The sequence below is a fragment of the Folsomia candida genome, unplaced genomic scaffold (assembly GCF_002217175.1).
Source record: "Folsomia candida strain VU population unplaced genomic scaffold, ASM221717v1 Fcan01_Sc003, whole genome shotgun sequence".
Taxonomy (NCBI): Eukaryota; Metazoa; Arthropoda; class Collembola; order Entomobryomorpha; family Isotomidae; genus Folsomia; species Folsomia candida.
This window is the reverse complement of record NW_019091195.1, coordinates 13,978,371-14,003,235: the sequence shown is the minus strand read 5'-3', so window position 1 is coordinate 14,003,235 and position 24,865 is coordinate 13,978,371. Positions and strand designations below refer to the sequence as shown.

At 37.7% G+C, this 24,865-nt stretch overlaps 5 protein-coding genes across 14 annotated transcripts; 4 read left to right on the top strand and 1 right to left on the bottom strand.

The window, feature by feature from the left end:
- On the top strand, positions 1–5,193 carry LOC118434859. Of its 3 annotated transcripts, XM_035849309.1 has the most exons (10): positions 1–1,289; positions 1,411–1,477; positions 1,546–1,684; positions 1,756–1,869; positions 1,942–3,282; positions 3,373–3,566; positions 3,644–3,843; positions 3,948–4,021; positions 4,113–5,002; positions 5,077–5,193. In XM_035849309.1, the coding sequence occupies exons 5-9, from the start codon at positions 2,869–2,871 to the stop codon at positions 4,998–5,000; spliced, it is 1,770 nt and encodes a 589-aa protein (XP_035705202.1). In that variant the 5' UTR covers positions 1–1,289; positions 1,411–1,477; positions 1,546–1,684; positions 1,756–1,869; positions 1,942–2,868; the 3' UTR covers positions 5,001–5,002; positions 5,077–5,193. The 3 variants fall into 3 exon arrangements, with proteins under 3 accessions (XP_035705202.1, XP_035705203.1, XP_035705204.1); XM_035849310.1 differs by having other exon boundaries at positions 1,546–1,869; XM_035849311.1 differs by having other exon boundaries at positions 1,411–1,684.
- Positions 5,194–5,474: 281 nt separating this feature from the next.
- Positions 5,475–7,466, top strand: LOC110847840 (failed axon connections homolog). Of its 2 annotated transcripts, none has more exons than XM_035850432.1 (8): positions 5,475–6,163; positions 6,237–6,448; positions 6,517–6,564; positions 6,646–6,698; positions 6,770–6,874; positions 6,953–7,072; positions 7,134–7,173; positions 7,253–7,466. In XM_035850432.1, the coding sequence occupies exons 1-8, from the start codon at positions 5,669–5,671 to the stop codon at positions 7,314–7,316; spliced, it is 1,137 nt and encodes a 378-aa protein (XP_035706325.1). In that variant the 5' UTR covers positions 5,475–5,668; the 3' UTR covers positions 7,317–7,466. The 2 variants fall into 2 exon arrangements, with proteins under 2 accessions (XP_035706325.1, XP_021950554.1); XM_022094862.2 differs by having other exon boundaries at positions 5,478–6,163; positions 6,252–6,448.
- A 729-nt stretch (positions 7,467–8,195) lies between these two features.
- On the top strand, positions 8,196–10,999 carry LOC110846228 (ecdysteroid-regulated 16 kDa protein). 3 transcript variants are annotated; one of them, XM_035850433.1, is made up of 4 exons: positions 8,196–8,254; positions 9,851–9,977; positions 10,204–10,520; positions 10,609–10,999. In XM_035850433.1, the coding sequence occupies exons 1-4, from the start codon at positions 8,211–8,213 to the stop codon at positions 10,817–10,819; spliced, it is 699 nt and encodes a 232-aa protein (XP_035706326.1). In that variant the 5' UTR covers positions 8,196–8,210; the 3' UTR covers positions 10,820–10,999. The 3 variants fall into 3 exon arrangements, with proteins under 3 accessions (XP_035706326.1, XP_035706327.1, XP_021948595.1); XM_035850434.1 differs by having other exon boundaries at positions 9,848–9,977; XM_022092903.2 differs by lacking the exon at positions 8,196–8,254 and adding an exon at positions 10,053–10,140 and having other exon boundaries at positions 9,553–9,977.
- Positions 11,000–12,302: 1,303 nt separating this feature from the next.
- Positions 12,303–21,161, top strand: LOC110847557 (sphingomyelin phosphodiesterase). 5 transcript variants are annotated; one of them, XM_022094515.2, is made up of 19 exons: positions 12,303–12,686; positions 12,833–13,309; positions 14,151–14,840; positions 14,921–14,956; positions 15,061–15,135; positions 15,209–15,267; positions 15,396–15,499; positions 15,616–15,676; positions 16,343–16,573; positions 16,662–16,712; positions 16,787–16,901; positions 17,029–17,230; positions 17,310–17,410; positions 17,493–17,520; positions 17,613–17,654; positions 17,748–17,940; positions 18,016–18,206; positions 18,295–18,501; positions 18,628–19,693. In XM_022094515.2, the coding sequence occupies exons 2-19, from the start codon at positions 13,171–13,173 to the stop codon at positions 18,668–18,670; spliced, it is 2,568 nt and encodes an 855-aa protein (XP_021950207.1). In that variant the 5' UTR covers positions 12,303–12,686; positions 12,833–13,170; the 3' UTR covers positions 18,671–19,693. The 5 variants fall into 5 exon arrangements, with proteins under 5 accessions (XP_021950207.1, XP_021950208.1, XP_035706324.1 ...); XM_022094516.2 differs by lacking the exon at positions 18,628–19,693 and adding an exon at positions 20,875–21,161 and having other exon boundaries at positions 12,303–13,309; positions 18,295–18,464; XM_035850431.1 differs by lacking the exon at positions 18,628–19,693 and adding an exon at positions 20,875–21,161 and having other exon boundaries at positions 12,303–13,309.
- Positions 21,162–21,689: 528 nt separating this feature from the next.
- LOC110847558 lies at positions 21,690–24,481 on the bottom strand. Its single transcript, XM_022094518.2, has 3 exons — positions 23,963–24,481; positions 23,692–23,871; positions 21,690–23,587 (listed from the first exon to the last, which is right to left on the bottom strand). Exons 1-3 carry the CDS (start codon positions 24,329–24,331, stop codon positions 23,048–23,050), a joined length of 1,089 nt encoding a protein of 362 aa, XP_021950210.1. The 5' UTR covers positions 24,332–24,481; the 3' UTR covers positions 21,690–23,047.
- Positions 24,482–24,865: the final 384 nt, after the last annotated feature.

The following is a 24,865-nucleotide window of genomic DNA, read 5'->3' as shown; positions in this document are numbered from 1 at the left end:
TCATCAAGACGATTATTTCACTTCTACAGTAGATTCTGAACGGTAGATTTCCTCGTATAATCGGTTTTCGGGACCAGCGGTATTGGTTGTTTTACTTCATTATGAAAGCATTTATATTTCTAGGACTTGCAATACTGCTGTTAGAAATAATGTGGAACTATCCCCCACTGGTCAATGCATATGCTCGAGACACATTCAACGGCACGATACATTTTGTGTGGTACATGATTAAACTGACGCTAATCTTCTTTGTTGGATTTCTGGTTGGATACATTGGTACATTTGTCTATGTGATCTACTGTCATTACGGTCGTACGAGGCGGTTACCTGGAATCACTCGGGACACCCCGACAAATGGAGGAAGTAGGGATCTCAACGCAAGTGGAGACCACGAAGAATTCTTGGATTTTCCCGAGGTGGCTATGATTGATGAGGATGCTCCTCGTACTCGTCACAGAAGAATGATTTCAACCATGCTAAGGGATCAGGTACCGTCGACAGAATTAATACGAGATGAAGTTCGTGAGGCTTTATTAGAATCAATCAAGGAAGAATTCTGCACGCCGTCACCATCACGGTCACCAACTGAATATCGAACTCCTCTACCATCACCGCGTTCGCAAGAAGGTGAAGTTGACCATCAGACTGGATCGGCCTACTTTTTGAACACTGTTAATGTGGATAACGAGCAAAAGTCGTTGATGATGGAATCGACGAGTGATGTCACACCCAGTGTCGAACTAGATTCGGACTGTCAGATTCAGGCTGTCACAAAACCGGCGTCAAATAAATGTTTAGAATCGTCTGGAAATAGCCAGTTACATTTCAGGCTGCAGCAATTTCCGCGCGGGTTGATAAAGGTAAATATGATTGGTATGGTTCATACGATGTGATTGATATGATAAGGTTGATATGGTTGATAGCCGTGTTTGTCCCCGAAGGCCATGTTCTTGGAAACATATATCCGATTGCTGGGAATCTCCTGCGCGGTAATGTTAATGAGGTTTCTTTCCGTGTAGCGTCCTATGTATTTACGTAATATTCAGAGCAAACTTGCATGATATCGCATTTGTATCATGTTGTGGGGGATTATTTACGTAGGTTTCAGTGGACTGTTTCGACACTACTGGACCTTGGATGACTTTTGATGAGGAGAAAGTTTGTGGAGCCAATGAATGCATGAAAATGCTGAAGGACCGTCTCCCTAACCTAACCAACATGTACACATTTCACGGTGATGAACACGTCACAGCTTGGTCCATTCAACTTACCCTTGACCATCTCTCCTTGTACGTAATTTTTATCGCGTTTATTTTCATCACTTTCTTTGGCGTTTGTTCTCCTGTATTTTTCCAAATGGGAGCTTCATACATACCTGTGTACATATGTATGTATATACGTTTCATGTAGATGTTTAACAGCGTGGAGGTGGATTGTCGAAGATGCCGAGGAACTTAGATTGTGTCAGCCAGGATGGGTAATAAGTTAAACAAACTTATTAAAAAAACAAACTCTGGAAAATTCAAATACTTGAATAAACTCCAGAACGAAATTTGCAAAGATTTCAAACAACTTAGCCAATCCATCAAGGCCAACTTGTGGAGTTGTGGGTTTAGCAAAAAATCGTACAAGGAACTATCCCTGGAGATTTCAAAAGATTTTGATTCATTATCGTTGAATTTGGGTATTGTAAAAATTGTAAGAACTTCAATCCATATTATGGTGCGTTCTTACTTACCTTATATTTATTTAAAGGTAAAAAACCATACATTTTTGGGGACACACCAACAGAAATTGACTGTTTTGCTTTCTCTGTTCTGTGTCAAATTATGTGGGGTCATGAATCTATTCTACGTGAAAAATTACGAGGTACTTATGAATATATTAAATTACCAGATAGATTTAAATTTTTAAATTATAATAAATAATTATAATATATAGAATCTGCTAACCTCTCGGAATATTGTATACGAACTCGTGAGCGTCTCTGGCCAGATTGGGACGACCAGTTAGGACTGGAAGACTACTTGATGCATACTAATTCGGATGATGTCCGCAGTGAAGATCACATTCTAACTGAAACGCAAACATCTAAACATTCTACTAGCTTCCGTGATCAGTATTACAAACTTGTTCCCTTGGATGACTGTGACTCGTTCACTTCTGATTGTTTGGCGTCATCGTCAATCTGCAGTCATAAAAATGGTGCTCCGCCTGACGAACGCGTCTTATTTTGCGCTCGGTGCAAGGTGTCAACTTGTCAACCATCATCGGATCACCCCGCTCGTTTAGTTGTTCTCTATCCTGATGCTGATGCAGAATACTTTGACGACGAATTGAGTGACATGCAAAAAATTTCGTATTCGTCTCATCGCGGTGGTGCAACAATTTTATAAAAATTTATAAAACAACTTCATCTATCATATAGCGCATAAATATGTGGTGTAATTAATTATGAATATATGTAGAAGTATGTACGTATCAAAGCCATGCCATATTATTTTAATCTTATTAAAGTATATTTAATCTTATTATAGTGGTACCAAACATTTAATCGATTTTACGATAACCTAAACAATATGTAAACATTCATAAGTCATCAAAGACTGTTGGCTATGATGCAATAAATATTTAGTTCATTGGCAGTGCGGAATTTACTGATAATTTTTCCAATTCCAAAAACTTCTAATTCCAAGACGACGATTCGAGAGCCTCATAAAAATAATCCAGCTCCCAAAAAAATAAATGTCCTGAATAATTTATTTCAATTCGAGTATTCCTACAAAATCAATATCAATTTGGATCGCACCCACACAACAAATTTCAAAATTAATTGTTCAATTGAGAGATTCAAAATTAGTCGTGACCATGTCGTCCATCAGACCCAACTTGGCATATCCAGAACCTGTTTCCTCGGACTCATCCGTCGCTGGATTTTTTGAACAGCGGAGTTTTCGAAGACTTGTGGCGGTACTTGGTATTGGATCGGCAGTGGTTCTGGCCTACTCTGCATTCAAGAAACACTTGTTCCTCCCTACACCCAGTCTCGATGACTTCACCAAGGAAATTGAAGCCGAGATTCCAATCCCTGTGACGATAGCCGATGATGTCGTTGGAGATGGGAACGTGAATGCGAACGAAGAAACGGAAACTGAAGAGCCGCCCCCCAAGAAAGAGAAAGTTATTCTGTACCAAGTTCCTCGGGGATTCTTCACCCCAGTAATTTCACCATTTGGGCTAACGCTGGAAACTTTCCTTCGAGTGGCAGACATTGAACATGAGGTAAAACTAAAGTGCTTGATGGTTACAGAATCAAATTTCCGTCATAGTACAGCTGAAAATAATTTACAATGAGAGTGATTTTATTCCCAGGTGGTGGTACGAACTACCATTGACGGCTCAGAGACTCCTTGGGTCAAGGTTGGAGATGAAGAAATCAAGAACCACAAGCAATGCATTAGCTTTCTCACGAAAAAGTTCAATATTAACCTGTTGGAAGAAGCAACATCAAGTCGAAAGACGGCTGCAAGACTTATTGCCACATTGTTCGAAAGTAAAATTGCATGGTATGCTAAGATTAAATTGAAATGAAACAATTTCCAGTTAAATAGTGGTAAATTAATCTTCCCTTCTTGCTCTATAGGGGCGTTGCTCTGTGGCGATGGGTTTATGATGGTGGCAGGTCAGTCAAGGACATTCAGGCCTTGGCACCTACAAGCGCAGCAGTTTTGTCCAACATTAAGGACTCGGTGATTCGGGCTGCGGAACATCAAGGGATGGGAAGCCAGGAGGATGTGACCGCAACCGTTATTCAAGGTTTGGCCGATGCTACTTCTGCACTTGGTAAAATAAAATGGAAATTAGTATTGTTTTAGTTTCTTATTTATGCAGATAGATGATGAAGTACAGAACAATCTATGCGCTAATTAATTACCACATTATTTTAGGGAAGCACAAATACTTTCTGGGAAATACTCCAGGTGAAGTGGATTGTCATGTGTTCTCTCTCTTGGCACAAATGGTAATTTTATCAGAGTTCATATGCAGAGTCTGAATTCTCCTCCTTTTAATCTTGTTCTGCAAATAAATCAAACCATTACTTTATTTGTAAGGTTTGGAACATGCCCGGATCACCATTTGAAAAAGCTATCAAAAGGCAGCCATTGCTGATTGATTATGTCATTCGTATGCGAGACCAGTATTGGCCAGACTGGGCTGATTTGATCCTTCAGACTAAAGAAAATACAAAGCAATCCAATGAAAATTCTTTAAGTGGATCACCTTCGATTTTGCATTCCAAATCCATCACTTCAACAAATGGCAGCATCAATATTGCTGCCCACTCTGAACCAGAACAGAAATTGGATTCCGGGAAAAGTCTGGAGAAAATGTCAACCGTTACTGCACGTCAGAGCTCATTGGATGGACCGGTTGTCGCACCTGTAAATAGTACTCCGCAAAATTCCGTAAGACCTCAAATCATTGATGCTGCCAAGCCTCCCGAAGTGACAGCATCATTGCCTCCCGTCTCCCAGTCTCAACTCGAACAACCTTCTGCTAAATCCACCACGGATCAGCGAAATGCGGATTCAAAAATTCCAGTAGCGAACAATGTCCCCACCAATATTTTCCCATCTACAATGACAACTCAATACCGTAATGAATGGAATTCGGGTGTACGACAAGACGTTGCGGTGCCACAACACCAGTACATTCCACCAATGCAACATCAAAGAATGCAAATGCATTCCTACATGCAAATGCCACTCACGCCGGCACCAGTTGTTTACCCCGGAGTTGTCAGCCACCCTGGTCAGTACCCCCGAATGGGGGATTACATGAGCCCAATGTCCCATGCCCCACCCCAGTACATGTTCGCACCTCAAAATTCTCCTTACACTGAAGACTTGAAACGTGCCACTGCTGCAATTTTGCAGCCCAAACTGCAAGAAGCCCTGGAAAGGCAAAATCAGACATTTACAAGTTACTGTTGGCAGTGACGGTACGACTGCGAAAAACATTAACTTCACAATTAAGCTATAAATTAATACGGCTTTTGTTTTATTGTGTGTCTAGATTTCTATAACATGGTAGATGGCAAGATGGAACTGAATATTGTCAATTATTCTATTGATTCTTAACTATTTATTGTCAAAATTTGCTGTCAAATAAAGATAATCGTGCGATTAACAAGAATATGTGCATGTACTTGTGTTTCATATATGTAATTGATTTTATTAAAGTATGGGATTGAAGTCATCAATGAAAGGGAATAAAGGATTTCGGTTAGTTTAACGTGGGAATGCGGCATCAATTATGGAGCTGTTCCCAATCAACCTCAAGGAGGATTGGAGAAATTTTGTTATATTTTTAATGATAGGTCATTTACATAATCTTGTAAGGGGCCGAACGGTGATTTTATAGTTTTAGTAGTTTCCATATGTTGGCATATATGAGAGATCTTGTAAGTATTTCTCTTCCATGATATGTTGGCATAACAATGTTATTTTTCAAATTATTCTGAGTTTGACGTCTCCTCATACTTTTTTTCTGAGAAAAAAAAATCAACCCAGCCAAATTCCTTGTCACAAATATTCCATTTGTCAGCTCAAAATTTTTGTCACTCGCTCGTAATCATTCTATTTCATAATACAATTAAACTCCAACCATGGCCAATCCAATGCCCACCATGCCGACCTCTTCTTACGTTCCTGGGGTGAGTTATTTAAAGCCAAGAATTCCTGCTGGGGGATCTTCCGCTATAATTGCGGAGGGATTCCTTGATCGTTTTCGCTCCGAGAAGGACCGGGTCGTAGCGTACTTCGAAACCCTCATTTCCAATGTGGACAAGAACACTCTGGCCGTGGGAGTGAGTTTGGCCACCACTCTTGGAATCGGCGGAGCTGCTGCCTGGTACTTTCACAGAAAACGGAACGAGCTGAAGCAGGCAGCACAATCAAAGAACAAGGTGGTGTTCAACATTGATGAAACGTCGTCACCAGTAAAAATTCAGAAAGGGGGGACAAGTCCGGAAGAAGGGGACGCCAAGCAGCCTGGAGTTCTCGTGCTCCATCAGTGTCCAAGAGGTCGGAGGACCCCATGCATCGCTCCATATCCTCTCAAGCTGGAAACTTTTCTTCGCGTCAATGGAATCAACTATGAGGTGGGTTAGAATGCATGCGTTTCTTGGTGAACCTTTCAAGTTCAGAAAAGTTGAGAAGGAATAAAATGTTTAGCATTCTTCATCACAGGTGGACTTTACCGGATCCGAACCTAGATCGAGAAGCAGCCCGTGGATCACTTTAGATCTGGAGGACATTTCCGACTCTCAAAACTGCTTGGCGTACATCGTCAACAAGTATGGGATGGAACCAGAGAAAGATTTTGATGACAAGAAAAGGGCTGTGGCAAGAGCATACAATCACTTGTTGGAAAACCATCTCTACTGGTGAGTAATTAAGCTTAAAAACTACAACTGCATAATGTGAAGTGCTAAACATGATTTATTTACAATAGGGGCATAGCTTTATGGAGATGGGTTTATGACGGAGCTCGATCACTCGGGTAATTAATTTTATTCCTTAAATTTATTTATTTATGTGGTACTTTACATATTAATTTTTAAACCACGCTTAAAAATTGCAGGGACATTCAATTGCTGCCAAAAAAGACGCTTGAAGTGATCCCTGACGTTTGCAGTAAGTACTATGAAGACATGCAGGGAATATTTTATTAAGAACCTTGAGACATTTTTTGGCATTTTTTTCAGGAACTGTTGAACAAGCTGCATGGTTCCATGGGCTTGGAAAAAAGACTTCTGACGATGTCATTTCTGCCATCAACGACGACTTGAAATCTCTTTCGGAATTTTTGGGTATGTTTTGAAACTGATTACTGAATGTTTATTTTGGTGATTAAAATATGTAGTACTAAGACCTTTATTTCAATCCAGGTCCCAATAATTTCTTTCTTGGTGGAGACAAGGCTACAGAGTTGGACTGCACTGCATTCGCAATGCTGAGTCAAATGCTCTGGAACATGGATGGCAGTCCTTTTCAGAAAACCGTGAAAGGTATTTTGTCAAAAAATCAAATGCTCAAATATTTGGGTTAAAATTGATTATGCTTTACTAGAAACGTACAAAAATCTGTCTGACTTTTGTTGGAGAATGAGGTACGTACAACATATTATTATTACTGCTTAATAAGTAGTTTACGAGTGAAGTGAATATAATTTTCTTTGAAATTTAAAGGGCTCGCTATTGGCCAGACTGGGACAACTGCTTGAACAATACGGAATTACCCGAAGATTCTTAAGACATTGCGCATCTAAATATCTATGATGCATGTACCATGGTTGGTAGAAAACAAAATTACCAGTTATCAAAATTTATTGTCAATTTCGGTTCATGTAAAAAATGTATGAAATCTCACCTTCGTTCGACAATAAAACTGGATGTCTCACACAATGTTTGTTTGTTATAAATGCATTGAGGGTTTCTGGGAAGTGGTATTTCTAAGTCGTAATAGTTTGCTGAATACAACTGTCTTATCATAAATACGAATCCATAAATATTTCTCTTATCACATTCGTTCTTACGTATAATACAAACTGACAACAATCCATGATCAGTATCAGAGTAGATTTATTTATGGTTCATTAGATGGATTATTGGTCTAATAAATATGATACTTGGTAGAAAATTAGATGGAGTTGAATTGCGTGTGATACATACAGACAACATACGTACATACATATGTCATAGACATGCCTGCACAATCTAGGTCAATTCTTGTGAGTTGAGGTTTTCATTCATTTTATTTTTGGAAATTGATCCATAAACATGTGCACTTAGTCACAAGTCCAAAATCCCAGAAATTATTTGCAAATAAAAAAACTTACTATGCAGTCTCAATTAGCCTCTTTGGTGTTAATATTTTGCAGACTTATTTGTGTTAAAATTGTTTCATCATCGACAATTATGGTTGTGACACGGTTTGATGAAGACTTCCCACAATACGAATACGATACAACGTCTGGGACACCGTACAAAAATTGTGGAGGATCAGAGTCTGTTTTAAAATCAGTTGAGATTATTCCTTGTGATTTGAAAAGTGGTGACCGATGTGTGCTGGATAGAGGAACCAATGTTACCTTCAAAATGTCCTTCTTATCGGAAAAATCCTCTAAAACACTGCAGGCCAAAATTTATGGAATCATTGACTACATCCCAGTTCCATTCCCCTTCCCACAGGTTAGTAAAACTATTAAATATTATTATTACTTGTATATTACTGGTGACTGGTCAACAAAAAAATCAAATAATAAACATATGCATTTATATAATAACACAGCCAAATGCCTGCAAAGACATTAGAGTTTCCTGTCCAATTATTAAAGGTCAATTATACAACTATTCTATATCAGCTCCTGTTAAGTCAAAATACCCAAAGGGAAGCTTGTGGATCAAAGGAGAACTTATAGAGGACACTGGAAATCTACTTGTTTGTCTTAAAATTCCTGTTCGAATTGATTAAAATTGTTATTGTCAATCTCTGTTTTTATTATAATTATTAACACAAGTTTTGTTGATTGTGATATTGTAATACGTAGATGCCTGAAATTTGTACTTATCACGTTGCATTCCTCTTTAAAAAGTCACATGCTGTAGTTTCATTCTTCATACCAATGCTATCACGTTCCGATATTAGTATACTTGTAGAGTTGAGAAAGTCTTATGTCAATAAACTAAACCATCACAAACTTATTTATTATTGAAATATTTAAGGAGTTTTAGAAATGGTGAATGAGTCATTGAAAATATCGTGAGAATGTCATGCATGCACAAGTGACATGATACATATTGATTAATGGGTCACATTAATAAGAGGTTGATTAACATTAGACAATGTTACAAATTGTGTGACATCGATGATTACATGCAGATGTATATTACAGCAATGCATCATGTGAAGGCATCATGTGAGACTATTTATTGACTCTAGATTGAACCTCCTTAAATTAACTTTTAGACTATTTATGAATCTATGTACATAATGAAATATTTATTACTCACAAGTCTAAAACTCAAACTAATGGCAAAATTTGTGCATACATTTATTTTATTGCATGACCATTTTTGACAGACTGATAGTCAAACCGAATACATTTTTTTTTCAATCACACACGATCACCACCCATCCTTTATCCATCTATTTTTCTATATAGCCATGCTCACGTCAATGCTACGTGATGTTGGTATGAAATTTGTTCCTTGTGTACAGACTGTAAATAAATAGTATTAAAAATAAATACAAAAATGCGAGGCATGATGAGAGTCCTCTCTTCTCATGTCAGTCATACATCATAAATATGTGCAGTACAAGGGGAAGACGCATCATCACATGCGACAATTGCATGCAGGACGTAAATTCCATGAACCGCATACCTAAATATATGAAGACATACTTGTGCATTAAATATTAATGCGTCGTAAAGCCTAAAATGTCTAAATGAGATGTCTTGTTAAACATTGGTCAGTTGGGTGATAAGTGTATTTGTGGCACCATTATTCCACCGGATCCTCGGAGCCAGTGCACAATAAAATTTTTCTTGTTCTTCTACAACCGACCGAGTACACACTAGTATATTTATGCATATATGTAAGTACTTGTGGTTTGGGTTAAGGTAGGTTTTTCTGATGAATGAACAATAATACACGTCCTTCTGTGCTAAGTTTGGTCGGTTTTTGAGTAGTGGTCAGTGGTGATGTTTGAAAATATAATATAAATAGATACGAGCAATCTAGAGCTAACAAAATTCTGTTTGTTATGTGATATGCCATAAGAAGAGCCACAAGCAGGGGCACACATGAGGAGAGAAGAAACAGTTCAAGATTACACTATCTTGTATCCAGTGGTGCACGAATAAAGCTGGCTTCCAGTTTATCAATCGAAACCTTTCACAATAATTATTGGGTAAGAAAAGTGGTGGCACATATTTAGACTCTGATCTCATCTTATTTTTAGTCTTATGCATGTATTTCTGCACAGCATTGCATTGCTCAAAAGTCACACACTGGAACTTTCTATTTTTAAGTCTCAATACAAATACTCTTGTCATACGGAGAAATACGGAAAGGTATAAAATAAATTGATTGGTGGCAACAAATTAACTCGGAGTAATAATATTTAAAATAAACAGGAGATACTAAACATGAACAAGTCCACGTGCATACTTGCTGCAGCCGCTCTCCTGGCGACTTTTGCACCTTGTTCGGAGTCCAAACCACGATACCATGGACCTTACATTGTGAATCGGTGGTACTTAATGCAAGAGTTCAGTGAAACACCTCACACGGATTGTGGGAGTGTCGCGTCCATCCAAAACGTGGAAGTGATTCCTTGCGACAGTGATGTCTGCAACCTGAAGACTGGCACGAATGTCACCATCAACATTAATTTCACCCCCAAGGCGGACATCGCCAAATTGACTGCTGTGGTCCATGGGGTTGTCGCTGGGTATGTATATACTACATTTTTTTGCCAAGTCAATTTCTGTAATAATGATTGTGAGTTGTGTAGAATAATGAATTTTATATGATTTCAGAGTGCCAATGCCTTTCCATTTCCCCCAAGTCAACGCTTGTCAGAACTCCAACATCACGTGTCCCCTGCAATCTGGACAAGGTTACTCGTACTCGGTTAAACTCCCGGTTCTTGGAAGTTATCCAAAAATCAAGGTCGTCGTCAAGTGGGAGCTTAAGGACGCGACTGGCAAGGACGTCGTCTGTGTCGAGATTCCTGCCAGACTAGTCTAAATTGTACAGATACATATTTTTATTTACAATATTTGCACATTATTGAAGCACTAACAAGACGAACATATTTTCCTCAATTATGATTATAAAATTATCAGTGTACTTTATGTGATAACTTAATACGTACTTGCTAAATGGAAACGCTGAAAATTTCATAATAAATTTTAATTTAACCATCAAGCTTCCTCTAAAAACCACGATCAAGGATCACTGGTACATGTAAGCATGTGATAAATTAGACCGAAAATCTTTCATTGAGAGGGAAATGTAAGTAAGTAGGTGAGTATTCGTAATTTAAATGAGATCAATGGGAGCAAACTGAACATTAATTGGATGAGCGTAACAATAATACTGCACGAGATGAACCTCCTCACGTCTTTTAAGTATATTACCGTTGAACCTTCACTTCACTCTTCCTCAAGAAAGAGAGAATGTGTAAGAAATGTAAAGAATATAAGGTTTTAGGATTACCTGTTAATTTGTCTTTCTAACCACGGTGCCGCATTAGAGTGAAATATGGGGTAGCTCAGTGATGAACCTAAATACTCACTGACCTTAACCAACCAAGAATGCATGGGAAAATTTAGTAATACTTGCATGATGAATGAATGAGGTGCAGAGTGCGGATTCGGTATAACACAGTTTTCGACATTTTGAGGTAATTAAAAATCTTACAAGGTATTAACAAGACCGGAATGGAAAACAAAGCAAGACAATTTTAATAGGTGCTAATTTAATTCCATAATTTGCGTCCTTCCTTATAATAAATTACGGGTTAATGGAGCCTTTAGTAAATACATTCATATTGTAAACAACGAGACACCTTCGGATCGTTTATGTCGGTGTATGTTCTGAAATCAAGTAAAATACTTAATAGTAAACAGTTTTCGGAAATAGGACGGCCTTCAAATGGTTATTATAACTAAACCGACTTGCGAAATGTGTAGTCGGGTCTCATTTTATAAATGCATTAGTAGAAAGATCATTCTTGCGTGCTCAGAAAGTATGTATGTTTTAATATTAAGTAAGCAATAATGTATAATGCAGGGAGAGGATTTATTCTTTTATGGTGGAATCATAGCTTTCATAATCCAATTTATTATTAACACAGGTATGCACCACACTAATCCTAAATTTGCACTACATACATACTTACATCCACAATCCGCACTTTATCTGCGGCAAAAGGTCGAGGAAACTCCCTCCATCAAGAGCAAATTCAACCAACTACAAACTATTATAGCAGAATAGGCATGTCCTGTGCAGATACTTTTCCAACTACCTGTACGCATCAAACTGACATATTCTGTGTTGGATGCATTGTTGTAAAGTTGGGTTAAAAAAGTCACTCAACCAAGACTTGCTTCCACAGTCTTTAAACTGCTTCGTGGCAAAGAACATTGCACATTCATGGGTGGTGTGCATGGTCAAGTTGCTATTTAGGCTTCTTCGTACTTTTTTATATTTAGTTAATCCCATGCACAAGTCCTAAAAATGTAAAATATAATTTTTGACTGGAGTTGTTGAACCCACATATTTAAAGTGATAAAGTTGTTCAAAAATACTTTGGGATTGGACATGTCGACAGTCGTCATCAGGATATTGCGAGACCACACAGAGAAGAGTGTCTAATTCAGCAGTTAACCTTGGAGTTGATTATTTGATTCATCCTTCTCAGCAGCATCATATGATCGATTAATAGTGGTGGCGCAGTAGATTTATTTCTTCAATGAGACTCATTATTAACACAAGTCATTCTCAGATTTGACTTTGTAGGAAACAATTGAATCGTGTTTATTTAATTAATGAGACATATACGTTACCCCCGAACGAGCACCATCAGTACTCAAAGTACGGTAGTGGTGTGGTAAGTATGTCTTCAAAATGATTCGTCCAACAACACAGTCAAGATCACCATGAACAATTTACAAGCAGATCATCCCATCTCATTTTTCTCAATTGGACCAATCTTCTTCCCTTTTTACTTCATCTCACAGCTTGTAAAATCAACAGGTCCATTTCGTTCGTCCAGCAACAGCAGCAGCAGCGTCTCAGTTCATCAGTCGTCAAATAATCATTGACCCCAAAAGACTTGGATGTTGATACTTAACCTTACCAGCTGAACTTTTTTATACATACTTAATTATACAGTTTCTACATTGTTTTGAAAAATATTGACCTTAGCTGTAAAAACTATATAACTCGACATAATTTTCGGATAATCCATCATAGTTTTTTTCTTGTATGACATTCAAACACGTGCATAAAGCACGATGGAATTGATGTTATTGAAACGTGAGAAAAGATTTTAATGTGAGTTTAAAGTAGTTTACTATACATAAAAGTGAAAAATGAGTTCCTCAAGAGAAACGCAGTGGGTCAGGACGGGAGCAGTGGGTCAAATATTGGAAGGACGGGGAGCCAATTCCTATGCGAATAGGTGTAAACTTGTTAGATTGGTGGGAGCAGTTGGAATATTGCTTTTGTGTGGTAAGAAATTCTCAAATTTTCTTTTCTAGAGTTATAAGCTAGACTAGCGTAATTTATTGTTAGTTCTTTGATTGAAGTTCTGCCACAATTGGAAGCCTCGCTTTTTTGACGAGTTTATGTATTGAGACAAGCACAAGTGTGGTAGATTGCAGCTTAAAATCAGCCATAACGATAACGCTGATGATAGTATTTAATAAGTATTACCTATGTTCATTTACATTACTCGTGCTGTAATGTTTTCACAGTTACTTGTTTCCCAATAGTTGCACAATAATCAAATTTCTCTTTATGCACCGAAGACAAGATTCAACTCATCTTCAGACCCAGTCAGACCTCAGACGTATATTTTTATTATCAGGCTACGGCAGACAGTTCGACCCCAGATTAAATAACAGGCTGTGGAATAATTCACCTAACTTTAAATTCTTGGTGGGGACGAGGAGGCAATTGCCATAAGATAAACCACTACTACTGCCCACATTGCCGAAAAAAACTAACTTCTAGATAATCAACATTTGTATTGTGTCCTAATTAAGATTGTGATGAGATTGGAGATGAGATGAGACGAACGGTTCAGGACAATTTTATGTGCCTACATATCTTACTCGATTTTGCAGCAGGTCCTTCCTGTCGTACATAATAAATCATAGTCACAAGAAACACGTTAAATTTCTAGTAAATATATCCATATATTTATGACCAGAACTAGACTTATCATTTACTTGTTAGAAGGCTTGAATAATTTCCCGTAATATCACTGTCAACGAAATTTCTAGGGAAGAAATGACTTTGTGCCAAAAAATGGTTTTTGAGTATTTTAGAATATCGTTTTTTGTTTTAGCATCAATCTCAGGATCCAAGTACAGTTTTGTTACCGCAACGCCAGATAATTTACTGAGCTTAAACCACAATGACAACCACACACCTTCTCCTAGAATTCCACTTGTGCCACAAGAACCAGCCAGCCACAGCCAAGACATATACACCAGAGCGGTCGAGTTTTTGGTGAACAAGAGGACGAGACTCCAACAACAGCAAAAATTGCATCGGCAACTTTTACAACAGTACAAGGAACATCACATAACTCACCCCGGAGTCAGTGTCAGTGTCAAGGTTCATGATAACAATGCTCACTACTCGATGCTCTCCTTACGTAGCTCATCTAGTCTCAACAATAATTCCTCGCCCAATGTTGAGGAGCATTTTGAAATGGACGATGACAACGAGAAGAGCAATTATCTGCCAAGGAAAAGAGCTGACGACAGGTCAAAGGTTCATCATGAGCCGGATGATGGCAAAGGGGGTCTGTTGAGGAAGGAAATGGAAATTGATGAGCTGACACATCAGGTTGTGGACGCGACATTGAATCAAACGTCGACAAGGCTGACCAGTACGGGTGATGGTGGTGACAGCAGGAGTACTTCTACGAGGGAAGACTCAGGTCGATCTCTGGACGGTGTATCGTCCATATTTTCCAGATTTTCCAGTGTGCTAGACCTCAGCCGAGTGGTACGGGAAATTGAGACTTCGGGTAACGTGAAGTATTTCCATATTTTTATAAGTGATTTACCATGAGTAAATATTAAATAGTCATTATAATGATTATTCTAGTCATGAGTTCTGTGTCCTGCAGTGCTTGTAAAGCAGGTTAGTTAGTATCTTATACATAATCTTACTTGAATAGAAGATTACTAAAGATTGTATAATTTGATAAATCGTAACTGAAATAAATTACATCATGCTTATAACAGGCGTTAGTCTACTCAACCACTACGTTCAAAGTGGACGACGGAATTCCGAAATTGCTGCTGCTGCTATAAAGCTTTGTATGTATTTTCTCTGTAAACAGTTTGAAGATATTATGTATACATCTTACACGATTTACCGATATTTATTTAGGTATCAATCTAAAGATGCAGACACCTCGTGTTTGTACTGGAATTGTTGACATTTACGTGGTAAATTTTGAGAATTTCTTTTATAATAAGTAAAGTGACCTTCAATTTAGTGCACTTTGATGAAAGTGCACAAAGGTCAAGGTTATAAATTATGGCATGGTACTCACAAGACCCTCTTGTTTATGTAGGATGAGATTGTTGAGGTGCTCAAAGGGGTGGTCCTTGACTCCAATGACATTTGTGCCCTAGTTATAGGCGAGACTTGCGGAGTTCCTGTGTCTCCCAATTGGCGGTATGCACACGATTAATATATGCAAAGGAAAGAAGGGACTGGCTTCAAAAAGAGAAAATGATATTATTGTAAAGGTCTCCTACATATAAATGTATGCAAATTCCATGTAATTGTAGGTGGGACGTTGCTTTTCCTCCCATCCCAAAACCACCTTTTCATGGGTTTCCGGAACCAAAGGTACAACAACCCTTTTCTCAAAGTTAATAACTATATAAATGACATATTTATTGGGATACTATTGGTTAAATGTTTAAGCTGAATATCTATGTAGTGGTATAGGCTGGACGATATTGAACTTTGAGAATTGGGCGAATGAACTTTTTCGACACAGATTCTGCGTGGATGACGCCAGAATAACAATCGCTTTATGCACTGACGCGATTGGCTTTTTTGCAATCCTTACACATGTACAGTATCTGACATGAGTGACATAATAACAAATGAGATAGAGCATGACATAAGTGTTTAAAATTCAATTACAAACTTTTGTGGTCCAAGTTTATCGCACAATATTTTAGCGACTCATCTATCACAGAATCTACGTTACCGACAAACCATAAGATTCAAAAGTGTTAGATAGTCAGAGTTATAAGAATTTGAACAGTGGAGGATTTGTCTGGCTGAGTGGTTTTCATCGGAATATTAATAGAACGCTCCCTCCGGCCATGAAATGAATGATGATGACAATGACATGATGCTGATGGCATGCGTACAAAAATAACGGTTTCGGCCAAAAATGTTTGCAAAGTATTTGCAGACACCATTTGTTGACTATATCTGTTTTAATCGAAACGCCTCGACGACATGGGGTAATAATCTTACACTTGTGTTATTTCCTCATAGAAAGGAGCACCAAAACTGAAGGTGCTTCAGATATCTGACACTCATTGGGACCCTTACTACGAACCAGGAAGCAATGCAGATTGTGGGGAACCTCTATGTTGCAGAGTAACATCGGGACCAAAGCCACCGAGACCGCACTTGGGTGCAGGCCTTTGGGGGGATTATCGAAAGTGCGATACTCCTCGTAACACAATGGAATCCATGTTTGAACATATTAGCAAAGTTCACAGCGTTAGTTTGCTTATTTATTTCCTGATGAGCATGAAACTCATAGCTGTATGATGAATTTTATGAAAATAATTTGAAATTCTACCGACAGGACATTGATTACATCATTTGGACTGGAGATATTCCGGCCCATGATGTTTGGGTAATCAGACATTTGATCAATGTGATATAAACGTATAATTAATTGGTGGATGTTGCATTCAACTTTGTTTTCAGAATCAAACCCATGACACTAATCTGAAAATGATTAGGGAAACGGTCGACTTGTTTTCACAATATTTCCCGTACGTTCCAATTTTTCCTGCGCTTGGAAATCATGAAGCAGCTCCAGGTACACATAATTTTTATATTTGTGAAAAAAATCCTTGCGATTTTGTCATTTTTCTATTGGTATTCTAGTTTTATGAATTAATGCGTTGCGACGTCTAAGGTTCAACATTGTTGTTTTCTTTTGACAGTCAATGGGTTCGCCCCTCCATGGGTTACCGATCCAAAGTTCAGCATCGACTGGTTGTACAAGGAGCTTCAAAACGATTGGTCAAGATGGTTACCAGACACGACACAAACCACGATAAGGGAAGGAGCCTTTTATTCCACACTCATCAAACCAGGATTCAAGTTGATCTCACTTAACATGAATTACTGCAACAACAAAAATTGGTAATTGGTGACATAAGCCTATCCGTTTGACTATGATAAAACACTAAACTATGGTACATAAAACATTAAATTTGTGCAGGTGGTTACTTGTAAATAGTACTGACCCCGTGGACGAGTTAAAGTGGTTGATCTTTGAGCTACAATCCTCAGAATTACTCGGTGAAAAGGTTCACATTATTGGTTGGTTTTTGTTTATATTTATGTATTCTACTAACTAATATTAAACACACTAAGGCTAAGTATGTGCCTTTAAATCCTATAGGTCACATACCCCCCGGTCATGCCGACTGGTTAGTATAATCTAATACATATGCATATAATATTAATTTACTTGCATAATTTGAAATTTCTTCTCATTTTCATATTTTGAACTTGTTTGCAGCATGGCTACATGGTCTACAAATTATTATGACATCATATCTCGGTAAGAAAATACAGCCCCTCATCTTTCTATGATTCCTTTATCATATACATTCAGAACTGCAACATGCTCAATTACGCTACATATTGTACACAGATACGAGGGAACTGTCGCAGCTCAATTTTTTGGACACACACATTACGACGAAATGGAAATCTTTTATCCCAAAGAAGACCCTTACAGGGCTGCAAGTATAGCATATATTGGACCTTCAGTGACACCATATTTCAATCTCAACCCAGGGTATAGGATTTACTACGTTGATGGCGATTATCCAATGTCCACCAGGGTATGGAAAATTGTATAACTATTGCATCTCGAGTAAGCCTTAATTATTATAATACTATTCCCTTTGTCGATATAGAGCGTGGTAGATCATGACACTTGGGTGACTGATCTCGGAGAAGCCAATCGTGTACGGGCCAGACAATTGACGTGGTACAAGTTATACTCAGCTAGAGAAGCCTACGGTCTTTCCTCTCTCAACCCTCTGCAATGGGACGAGTTGGTCATGTCCATGTACGAGAACAAGCCACTGTTTAATCTATACTACAGGTATATGTACTGCTCAATCAAAATATGTCTTGTGCGATAAATCTTGCGTAGTTAAGTAATTATCCATATGAAATTAATATCTCTGTAGATTTTACAACAAAAATTCGCCAGTGGCACCAGAATGTGATGCGGAGTGCAAAGCGAGACTCTTATGCGACATTCGGTCAGGACGAAGCCATGACCGTGAAGAGCTGTGCAAACCCCGTCCTCCTCATATTCGTATAAGTCGAGGTGGACTTGCAGAACCCAAGCCCCCAAGTAAATTGTCCCAAATATTCAGCTTGATATCCTCGGCGTAAGTTGCAATTAACCCGAGCATGGCTTCGGTTTTTGTCTATCCATTTGTTTTCCAGTATGTATGCAACTATTTGTTCGCAATTATGTTGACAAAAAAATAAGTGAACATGCATTTGTTTTACAGATTTTCGTCCTTATTTGGTTATATAACGTACCCATTTGGGTAGACATTGCTGCATGGGATTGAGTTGGAGAAATTAACGATAATCTTAGTAATACGAAACCACATGACGACCGCGTGCAGCAAGTACTAGACGCGACCAAAGACCTCAAATTAGACTGATGCATGTTGCACCTTATTCAAAAACTAAAAGTACACACGTAACTGTAATTCGACAACATCATGGAACGATTCTCATCAATAGTTACCTGATACTGAACCCACCCAGAAGTTGGCAAATCACAAATCTTAATGACTACTAGGCGCCATTAGTGTCCGGTTACACTTCAAAGCAGTCACTTCAATACATGACGTGTAGCTATTAAAAAGATAAGACTTAGGATATGTATCAATTTACAAAGTACCTGGGACTTTTGCAAAAGAACTTAAATATTCTATTGTATTGAGTTTTATCTGAAATACGTGATGCCATATATTTATCAAGATAAGGACTCGTACTGGCCGAATTTTACAATGCAATATTTTTTCTTATAAGGGTTCTCTCTTTCTTCTTTCATTGGATAATTACTTGCTCATAATTTTTTGGTGCCAGTCTGCCTGGACATGAAAGACGATTTGCCATGAAATATTCCATTAGTTGAATTAAGTAACACACTACATATGCACATATGCACTCTTTAATAACCAAGCGAATTTTATTGTTATTCATGACAAACTGAATTGGTGCATGGTACCAGAATGTATTGTTACTTATATTTGTATGCACGTAAAATAGATGATGTTAGATCTTGATTTATATATAAATCTATTTTCGCATCTGTTCGTTCGTGCTCGCTTAAGCAAATTGGCATTTGGCTTGTACACTAAATAAGGATGTGAAATTTGATGCAGACTTTAATTTGAACATATGAGCATGCTGTTTGTGATGCCTTTTCAATAATGATAATCATGCTTGCATTCCACTGTACTCTTTTTAACCGTATTATGTGCCTACCTATGTTTGAGATGGCATGTCCTATATATAAGTGAATGTATATAATAATAAAGTTTGTCGGTTGAATATATTTAATGTCGCATGTCCGTTTGCGTAAGTATTATCGTCATCTATTTATGATGTACATGACTTGTCGTATGCAGGATTCTCTGAGGACTGACTGGGTCTCATTTTCACCAACCCAACTACTCAACCTACGACATAATTGTTTTTTTATTCGTTGGAAATAAATGAGAGATATTGTTTTCGTCCAAATCAAACACTTCTAGACTACTCCACATCCGTAGGCTCTCAAAAAAAACATAAAAATGCAGAGCTTTATTATTTACTTGAGTGGCAATACAATATCTGCATGAAATGACCACATGCAATTTTTTAGTGACAATAGGGCAACTGAAGACTTATAAATAATACTACTACATATGTAGGACACGAGCCACAGGCATGAATGGCAGATGTATTGCATAGTCGATAGTTTATTACAAAATTGACCTTGCACCTTGCATATGACGACGTCTGAAAGTAATTTTCACATTTTGACCAAAACTAAAAAAACTAACAGCAGCAGATTGCACATTCACCTGCACATTTATGCAGGGGGATAAAAAAATTCATTGCCAAACACAGGTTCACCCATTCGCGTGCGATTCTCGACAGGTGTTACATTGCTTTGTCTTAAGAAGGCGGTTGACAAAGGCAAGAGAAATCATGAAAATCTCCCCCTGCAACTCTATAAGCATGCACATTTGTGTAATCACATCCTCGGTTTCAGTGTCTTTTTCACATGGTTGCGAGCGTTATTTTGCTGTGAAAATGAAGTCTTGGTATAATAGTTTGTGGCAATGCTGTGGTAGGTGCTCGCACTCATCCTCAAGCTAAATTTGCAGTGGTCAAGCTCTGGAATGCTGAATACCCTACACTGTTTTTTACTTATTTCAGAATCACGACTTATGTATGTATAAGCGCACTGTGAGGATGTGGTCTACAGTTGCATAATCTGAGTGGCCGTTGTTGCAAATATTTGCGAAAAGCTTGTTTCAATTCAAGTGCAAACAATGAATGCCTGGATGTATTAGTGCTGGCTCCACGTCTTAATGCTCAGCTTTGATGTGACAGCTTTAACCAATGAATAAACAAATATATATATTGTAATTGCTTGCATATGTGTAATTTTTCCGTTCAATACACATATCTGAGCACATACATTCGCAATGTTTGCTGATGAATCCAAAGACTCAAACTTACGTTTCACATAGATTATGATGACCAAGCCTTCCCCACGCACGTCAGTTTTTCGCCCTCGTCCTAAGTTGACCAAAACCGACGAAACTCCTCAAAAAGCTGAACAGTCGAAGTTTATAATGCATACACGCTCTGAGTGACCCCGCTTCGGTCGGGAGTCAGCAATAAAAATGTCACTGTTTAATCTAATTTAACACTCATTTTGATATCAGAAAATTGTTTTTTTTGTTTAATTTTCTCTCCTTAAAAATCTTTTATTTAAAACAATTGTATTAAAACCTATGTAAAACGTGTAAAACTATTCACAGACTTTTTTTCTTTAACTAACTCATAAAATTAGGCGATAAACTTAATTATTGCAAATCTCATTGGACAATACTTGAGTGCTGTTGCTACATCGAAAAGTAGAGTTATGTTCATAATAGAGTTAACAAATACTGGTGGCCAAATACAAAAAAAATCTAGTAAAACAGGAAATATTTGAAAAGTAAAAATAGTTGCTTATAAAATTGGGGGTGAGTATAAAAAATTATGCATTGATTAGTTGGTTGGTACTTTTGGTGAGTATAATAAATGGCAGGGAACTGCGTTGACCAGCAGAACATATAAATTAAAGAATATCATAATAAATCTCAGACTTCTGGTGTAATAAGTAATTTAGAGTAAGCATACAGTTCACATATTAAATATTGCGATGCGTACATATTAAACAAAGACAACATGACGCCCATATATCGAGAAGCCATTGACTGCTGTCGTAGGCTTTAAAATTACATCATTAAACCAGCACACACTTAAATTTGCACTACCACATACACAGTTCAAGAGATAAGGTCAGTTCGTCAGTTTATTTAAATATAAATACCACACATGGGTCATCTTGTTGTTATCGGACAATCCACCTGGAACATAAACTCACAAACCAACCGACAATGAATGAAACATTACGAAAATTAAAGATTGATGTTTTGTAACCTAATATTTGTACAATGGAAGGAAACCACATCTCCAATCATTCCTAACAGTAGTATTAGTTATTATTACTGTTAGGATAACTCTTATCATGATGAATTAACATGAATTCTTGGGAAAGGCACATGATTTTATATATATTTATCAATAAGCGTCTTGTAAGCGTACAATGTAGATGAGAGAACTCGCTGTTCCATTAAAGGCTATGTTAGGTAATAATAATAATAATAGATTATTTATTATTAAGTATTGAACTTTTCTAAGCGTCATAAGTTCTATTTTTCAGTAAATATTAAGCGTAAACGTTGATCATTGAACTGTTTCATATTGTACAAATAAATGCTGCTTGCAGAGCTTTGTGCTAAAAACACAGAGTGAGGTAGGAGGAAGGCAGTAAAAAAACTTGCAAAACTTACTACAATGATTAAAAATCAACATAGAAAATAAACCCGTTGATATGAACAAAGTGATGTTCGTTCTTCTTTCCAAGTAAGCAAAAAATCTACCTATCTGTCAGTCAGTCAAGTGGAAAACTTACTAATAATCTTAAATGCTAATAAAATAAACCAATTATTTGTCACATGCAGAATTACATAAGGACGATGAATGATGGTGTAGAATGGTATAAGTTCTGTAAAATAATTTTGGAATGCTTAATCGAACATTGAAAGGCCACATATTGGAATGAATCAAGAGGAGGTTATATATATGTAAAAGTATTAAATAGGATTCATTCATCGTCATCGTCGGTGTCTTTCAACTGGCAAATATTATCACTTACCACAAGTAATGGAAGACACTAATCGGTCTCTTTGCCAAATACTTGTAATGGTGACTTTTTGACTCCTCTCGATTTTTAATCCTTCACCTCATACATTCGTTCTATAATCTACTTTGCACTACTACCAACATTTAAAAAAGCATAAGTTCAACGAGTAACAAGTAAATAATAAGAATATATGAGCAACACTATAGGTTTCATTCACAATATTTTTTTTGGAGAAAACTACTACAATTAACAAGCAAAAGTACGGCGATACGAATAAACTGGAAACTGAATTTTACATGCTCTGATTACATCTCATTCAATAGCACTATGCCTAGTAGTAAATATTCTAGTATTAAAAGCATTGTAGTAGAAATGTATATAAGGTTTGCCATGCAAAAACTTTGCACAACCAGCTAAAAAAATTACGATATACAACAAGCCACAAATCATAATTTGGCAATTCTACGCAAAAATTTCTTTGAACTAGTGACTTTGTCTTTGGATCCCTTCTTTACTTTCCCTTTCCCTTTGCCCTTCTTTTCACCATCTTTCTTTGAAAGATCACTAATGTTTCCGGAATAACTAGTACTATAATTATTATTATTCTCATCACTTTCGCTATAACTTTCGAATGACTCAGAGTCAATTATGTGACAACTTTGCGTCGAAGTATCAGAAATCACCAGAAATGTTGACATTCTTTCCCCCAAAGCACGAGTTGATGGGACATCAGTTGAACAAGGCTGTAGTGGTGGTGTTGCTGAAACAATTTGAGTTTGAGGTTTTAATTTTTTAGAGATAATCACGTCCAGGTCTCCCTTGACTTCTAGTTTGAGTGGCGAAGTAGGAGTTGAGTCGTCCTCTTCCCCCATTCGAGACGTGAGTCTGCATCTTGTGGCTGTCGTTTTCTTTAATGATCCTTTCAAGATTGGTGTCGGGGGCGACGGTCCTCCACATTCTTGCCCACTTTGTAAACTTTTATCCGACTAGAATAATATTATTTAGTTATTAGCAAAACACAAACAATTTACATCCTATTCACAAGTACAAGAATATTTTTACGCATAATAAATATATATATATTGCTTACTTCTTCGAAACTCTGGAATGAAAAATGAGAGATTGGGGTTAGAAAGCTGCCAGATTTGTTGTCAACCCTTGGTGTTTCGGGGGTGCTCTGGAGGACATTTTTGCAATCTACCAGCAACAACGTCCCTGATTTATGGCCAGATCTGTTGATTCGACTTACGTCATTTGTCGGATTATCCTCCTAGTAAACAAACACAACAATGTAAATATTTATCCCTATCTATCAATATATAAATAATGTGCAAAATTAAAAAAAAATAGGATTAAATTACCTTGATTCTCCTCGCAATATTTTCCTTATTCTCTCGGATCTTTCGCACCAAATCTAGTCGGCGCTTATTGATAAGAGGTCTGTTCACCAGCGCTGCTGAACAGGCATGACTAACCTGGTGAAAGTTTATCAAATCTTGGTCCGATAAGAATGACAAGATCTTGTCCAACGCGACGGCGTCCAGGGACAGGAGTGAGAGATGGGAAGGAGGAGTCTCCTTGCTACTGCTGATGGCTTGAGTTTTGGCGACGACGACTGAGACGTCATTGGGTGTGGATGAGAAGGTGGGGACGAGGGCGAGTGGGAGAGGGGAGGACAGCGGGTCGAGAGAGGAGAAAGCACTGTCCGTGTCCATTTGGTTGTAACCCATGGGGAAAGCTGTGACCCCCTCCTTCTCTCCTGGATAAGCCCCTCTCTCTCTCTCTGACGGACCCAACTTAACTTATCGTCATTGCCCCAATGTTGATGTTGTTGTTGTGAAGGGAAGGAAATGAAGTGGGGACGAAGAAGGTTGGCTGGAGACTGAGTTGAGATTTCTCTGAATGGGCAAACTTTGCCTCCAACTACCGTTTACCGCTCACCACAATTCAACCATCTGTTCAGGGTAGGCCGTCAACATTGCGCTCCACTCGTCCTTTCCACCCTGTACGTACATTCTGAAAATTGAGATTCTGACTTTTGAGAGACACATCGTGTCGTCCTTCGTATCATCGAGTTTTGCTCTGCTAAACTTGAAGCAATTTCGCGATTTCCGGCTTTCTTGGAAAGTTATTTTCTTGGAAATTTGTCAAGTCTTTATTTATTTAGAAATAATTTCAGGTGAGCGGATACATTTGCGTTGATTAATACAAAAGTGTGTGACCATATTATTATCTATAATTTGTTTCACCTTTTTGTGTTTGTA

Excerpts from the sequence above, each read along its gene's own strand:
- LOC110846228 (XM_035850434.1), top strand. The coding sequence starts at position 8,211 with ATGGAATCATTGACTACATCCCAGTTCCATTCCCCTTCCCACAG. Across the intron at positions 9,978-10,203 it reads CCTTTCACAATAATTATTGG|GAGATACTAAACATGAACAA; the intron begins GTAAGAAAAGTG and ends TAAAATAAACAG. Across the intron at positions 10,521-10,608 it reads GTCCATGGGGTTGTCGCTGG|AGTGCCAATGCCTTTCCATT; the intron begins GTATGTATATAC and ends ATATGATTTCAG.
- LOC118434859 (XM_035849309.1), top strand. The coding sequence starts at position 2,869 with ATGTCGTCCATCAGACCCAACTTGGCATATCCAGAACCTGTTTCCTCG. Across the intron at positions 3,844-3,947 it reads CGATGCTACTTCTGCACTTG|GGAAGCACAAATACTTTCTG; the intron begins GTAAAATAAAAT and ends ACATTATTTTAG. Across the intron at positions 4,022-4,112 it reads TCTCTCTCTTGGCACAAATG|GTTTGGAACATGCCCGGATC; the intron begins GTAATTTTATCA and ends TTTATTTGTAAG.
- LOC110847557 (XM_022094515.2), top strand. The coding sequence starts at position 13,171 with ATGAGTTCCTCAAGAGAAACGCAGTGGGTCAGGACGGGAGCAGTGGGT. Across the intron at positions 14,957-15,060 it reads CTGCAGTGCTTGTAAAGCAG|GCGTTAGTCTACTCAACCAC; the intron begins GTTAGTTAGTAT and ends TGCTTATAACAG. Across the intron at positions 17,655-17,747 it reads TATTATGACATCATATCTCG|ATACGAGGGAACTGTCGCAG; the intron begins GTAAGAAAATAC and ends TATTGTACACAG.
- LOC110847558 (XM_022094518.2), bottom strand. The coding sequence starts at position 24,331 with ATGGGTTACAACCAAATGGACACGGACAGTGCTTTCTCCTCTCTCGAC. Across the intron at positions 23,872-23,962 it reads ATATTGCGAGGAGAATCAAG|GAGGATAATCCGACAAATGA; the intron begins GTAATTTAATCC and ends TTTGTTTACTAG. Across the intron at positions 23,588-23,691 it reads CATTCCAGAGTTTCGAAGAA|TCGGATAAAAGTTTACAAAG; the intron begins GTAAGCAATATA and ends ATATTATTCTAG.
- LOC110847840 (XM_035850432.1), top strand. The coding sequence starts at position 5,669 with ATGGCCAATCCAATGCCCACCATGCCGACCTCTTCTTACGTTCCTGGG. Across the intron at positions 6,449-6,516 it reads TTGGAAAACCATCTCTACTG|GGGCATAGCTTTATGGAGAT; the intron begins GTGAGTAATTAA and ends TATTTACAATAG. Across the intron at positions 6,565-6,645 it reads GACGGAGCTCGATCACTCGG|GGACATTCAATTGCTGCCAA; the intron begins GTAATTAATTTT and ends TAAAAATTGCAG.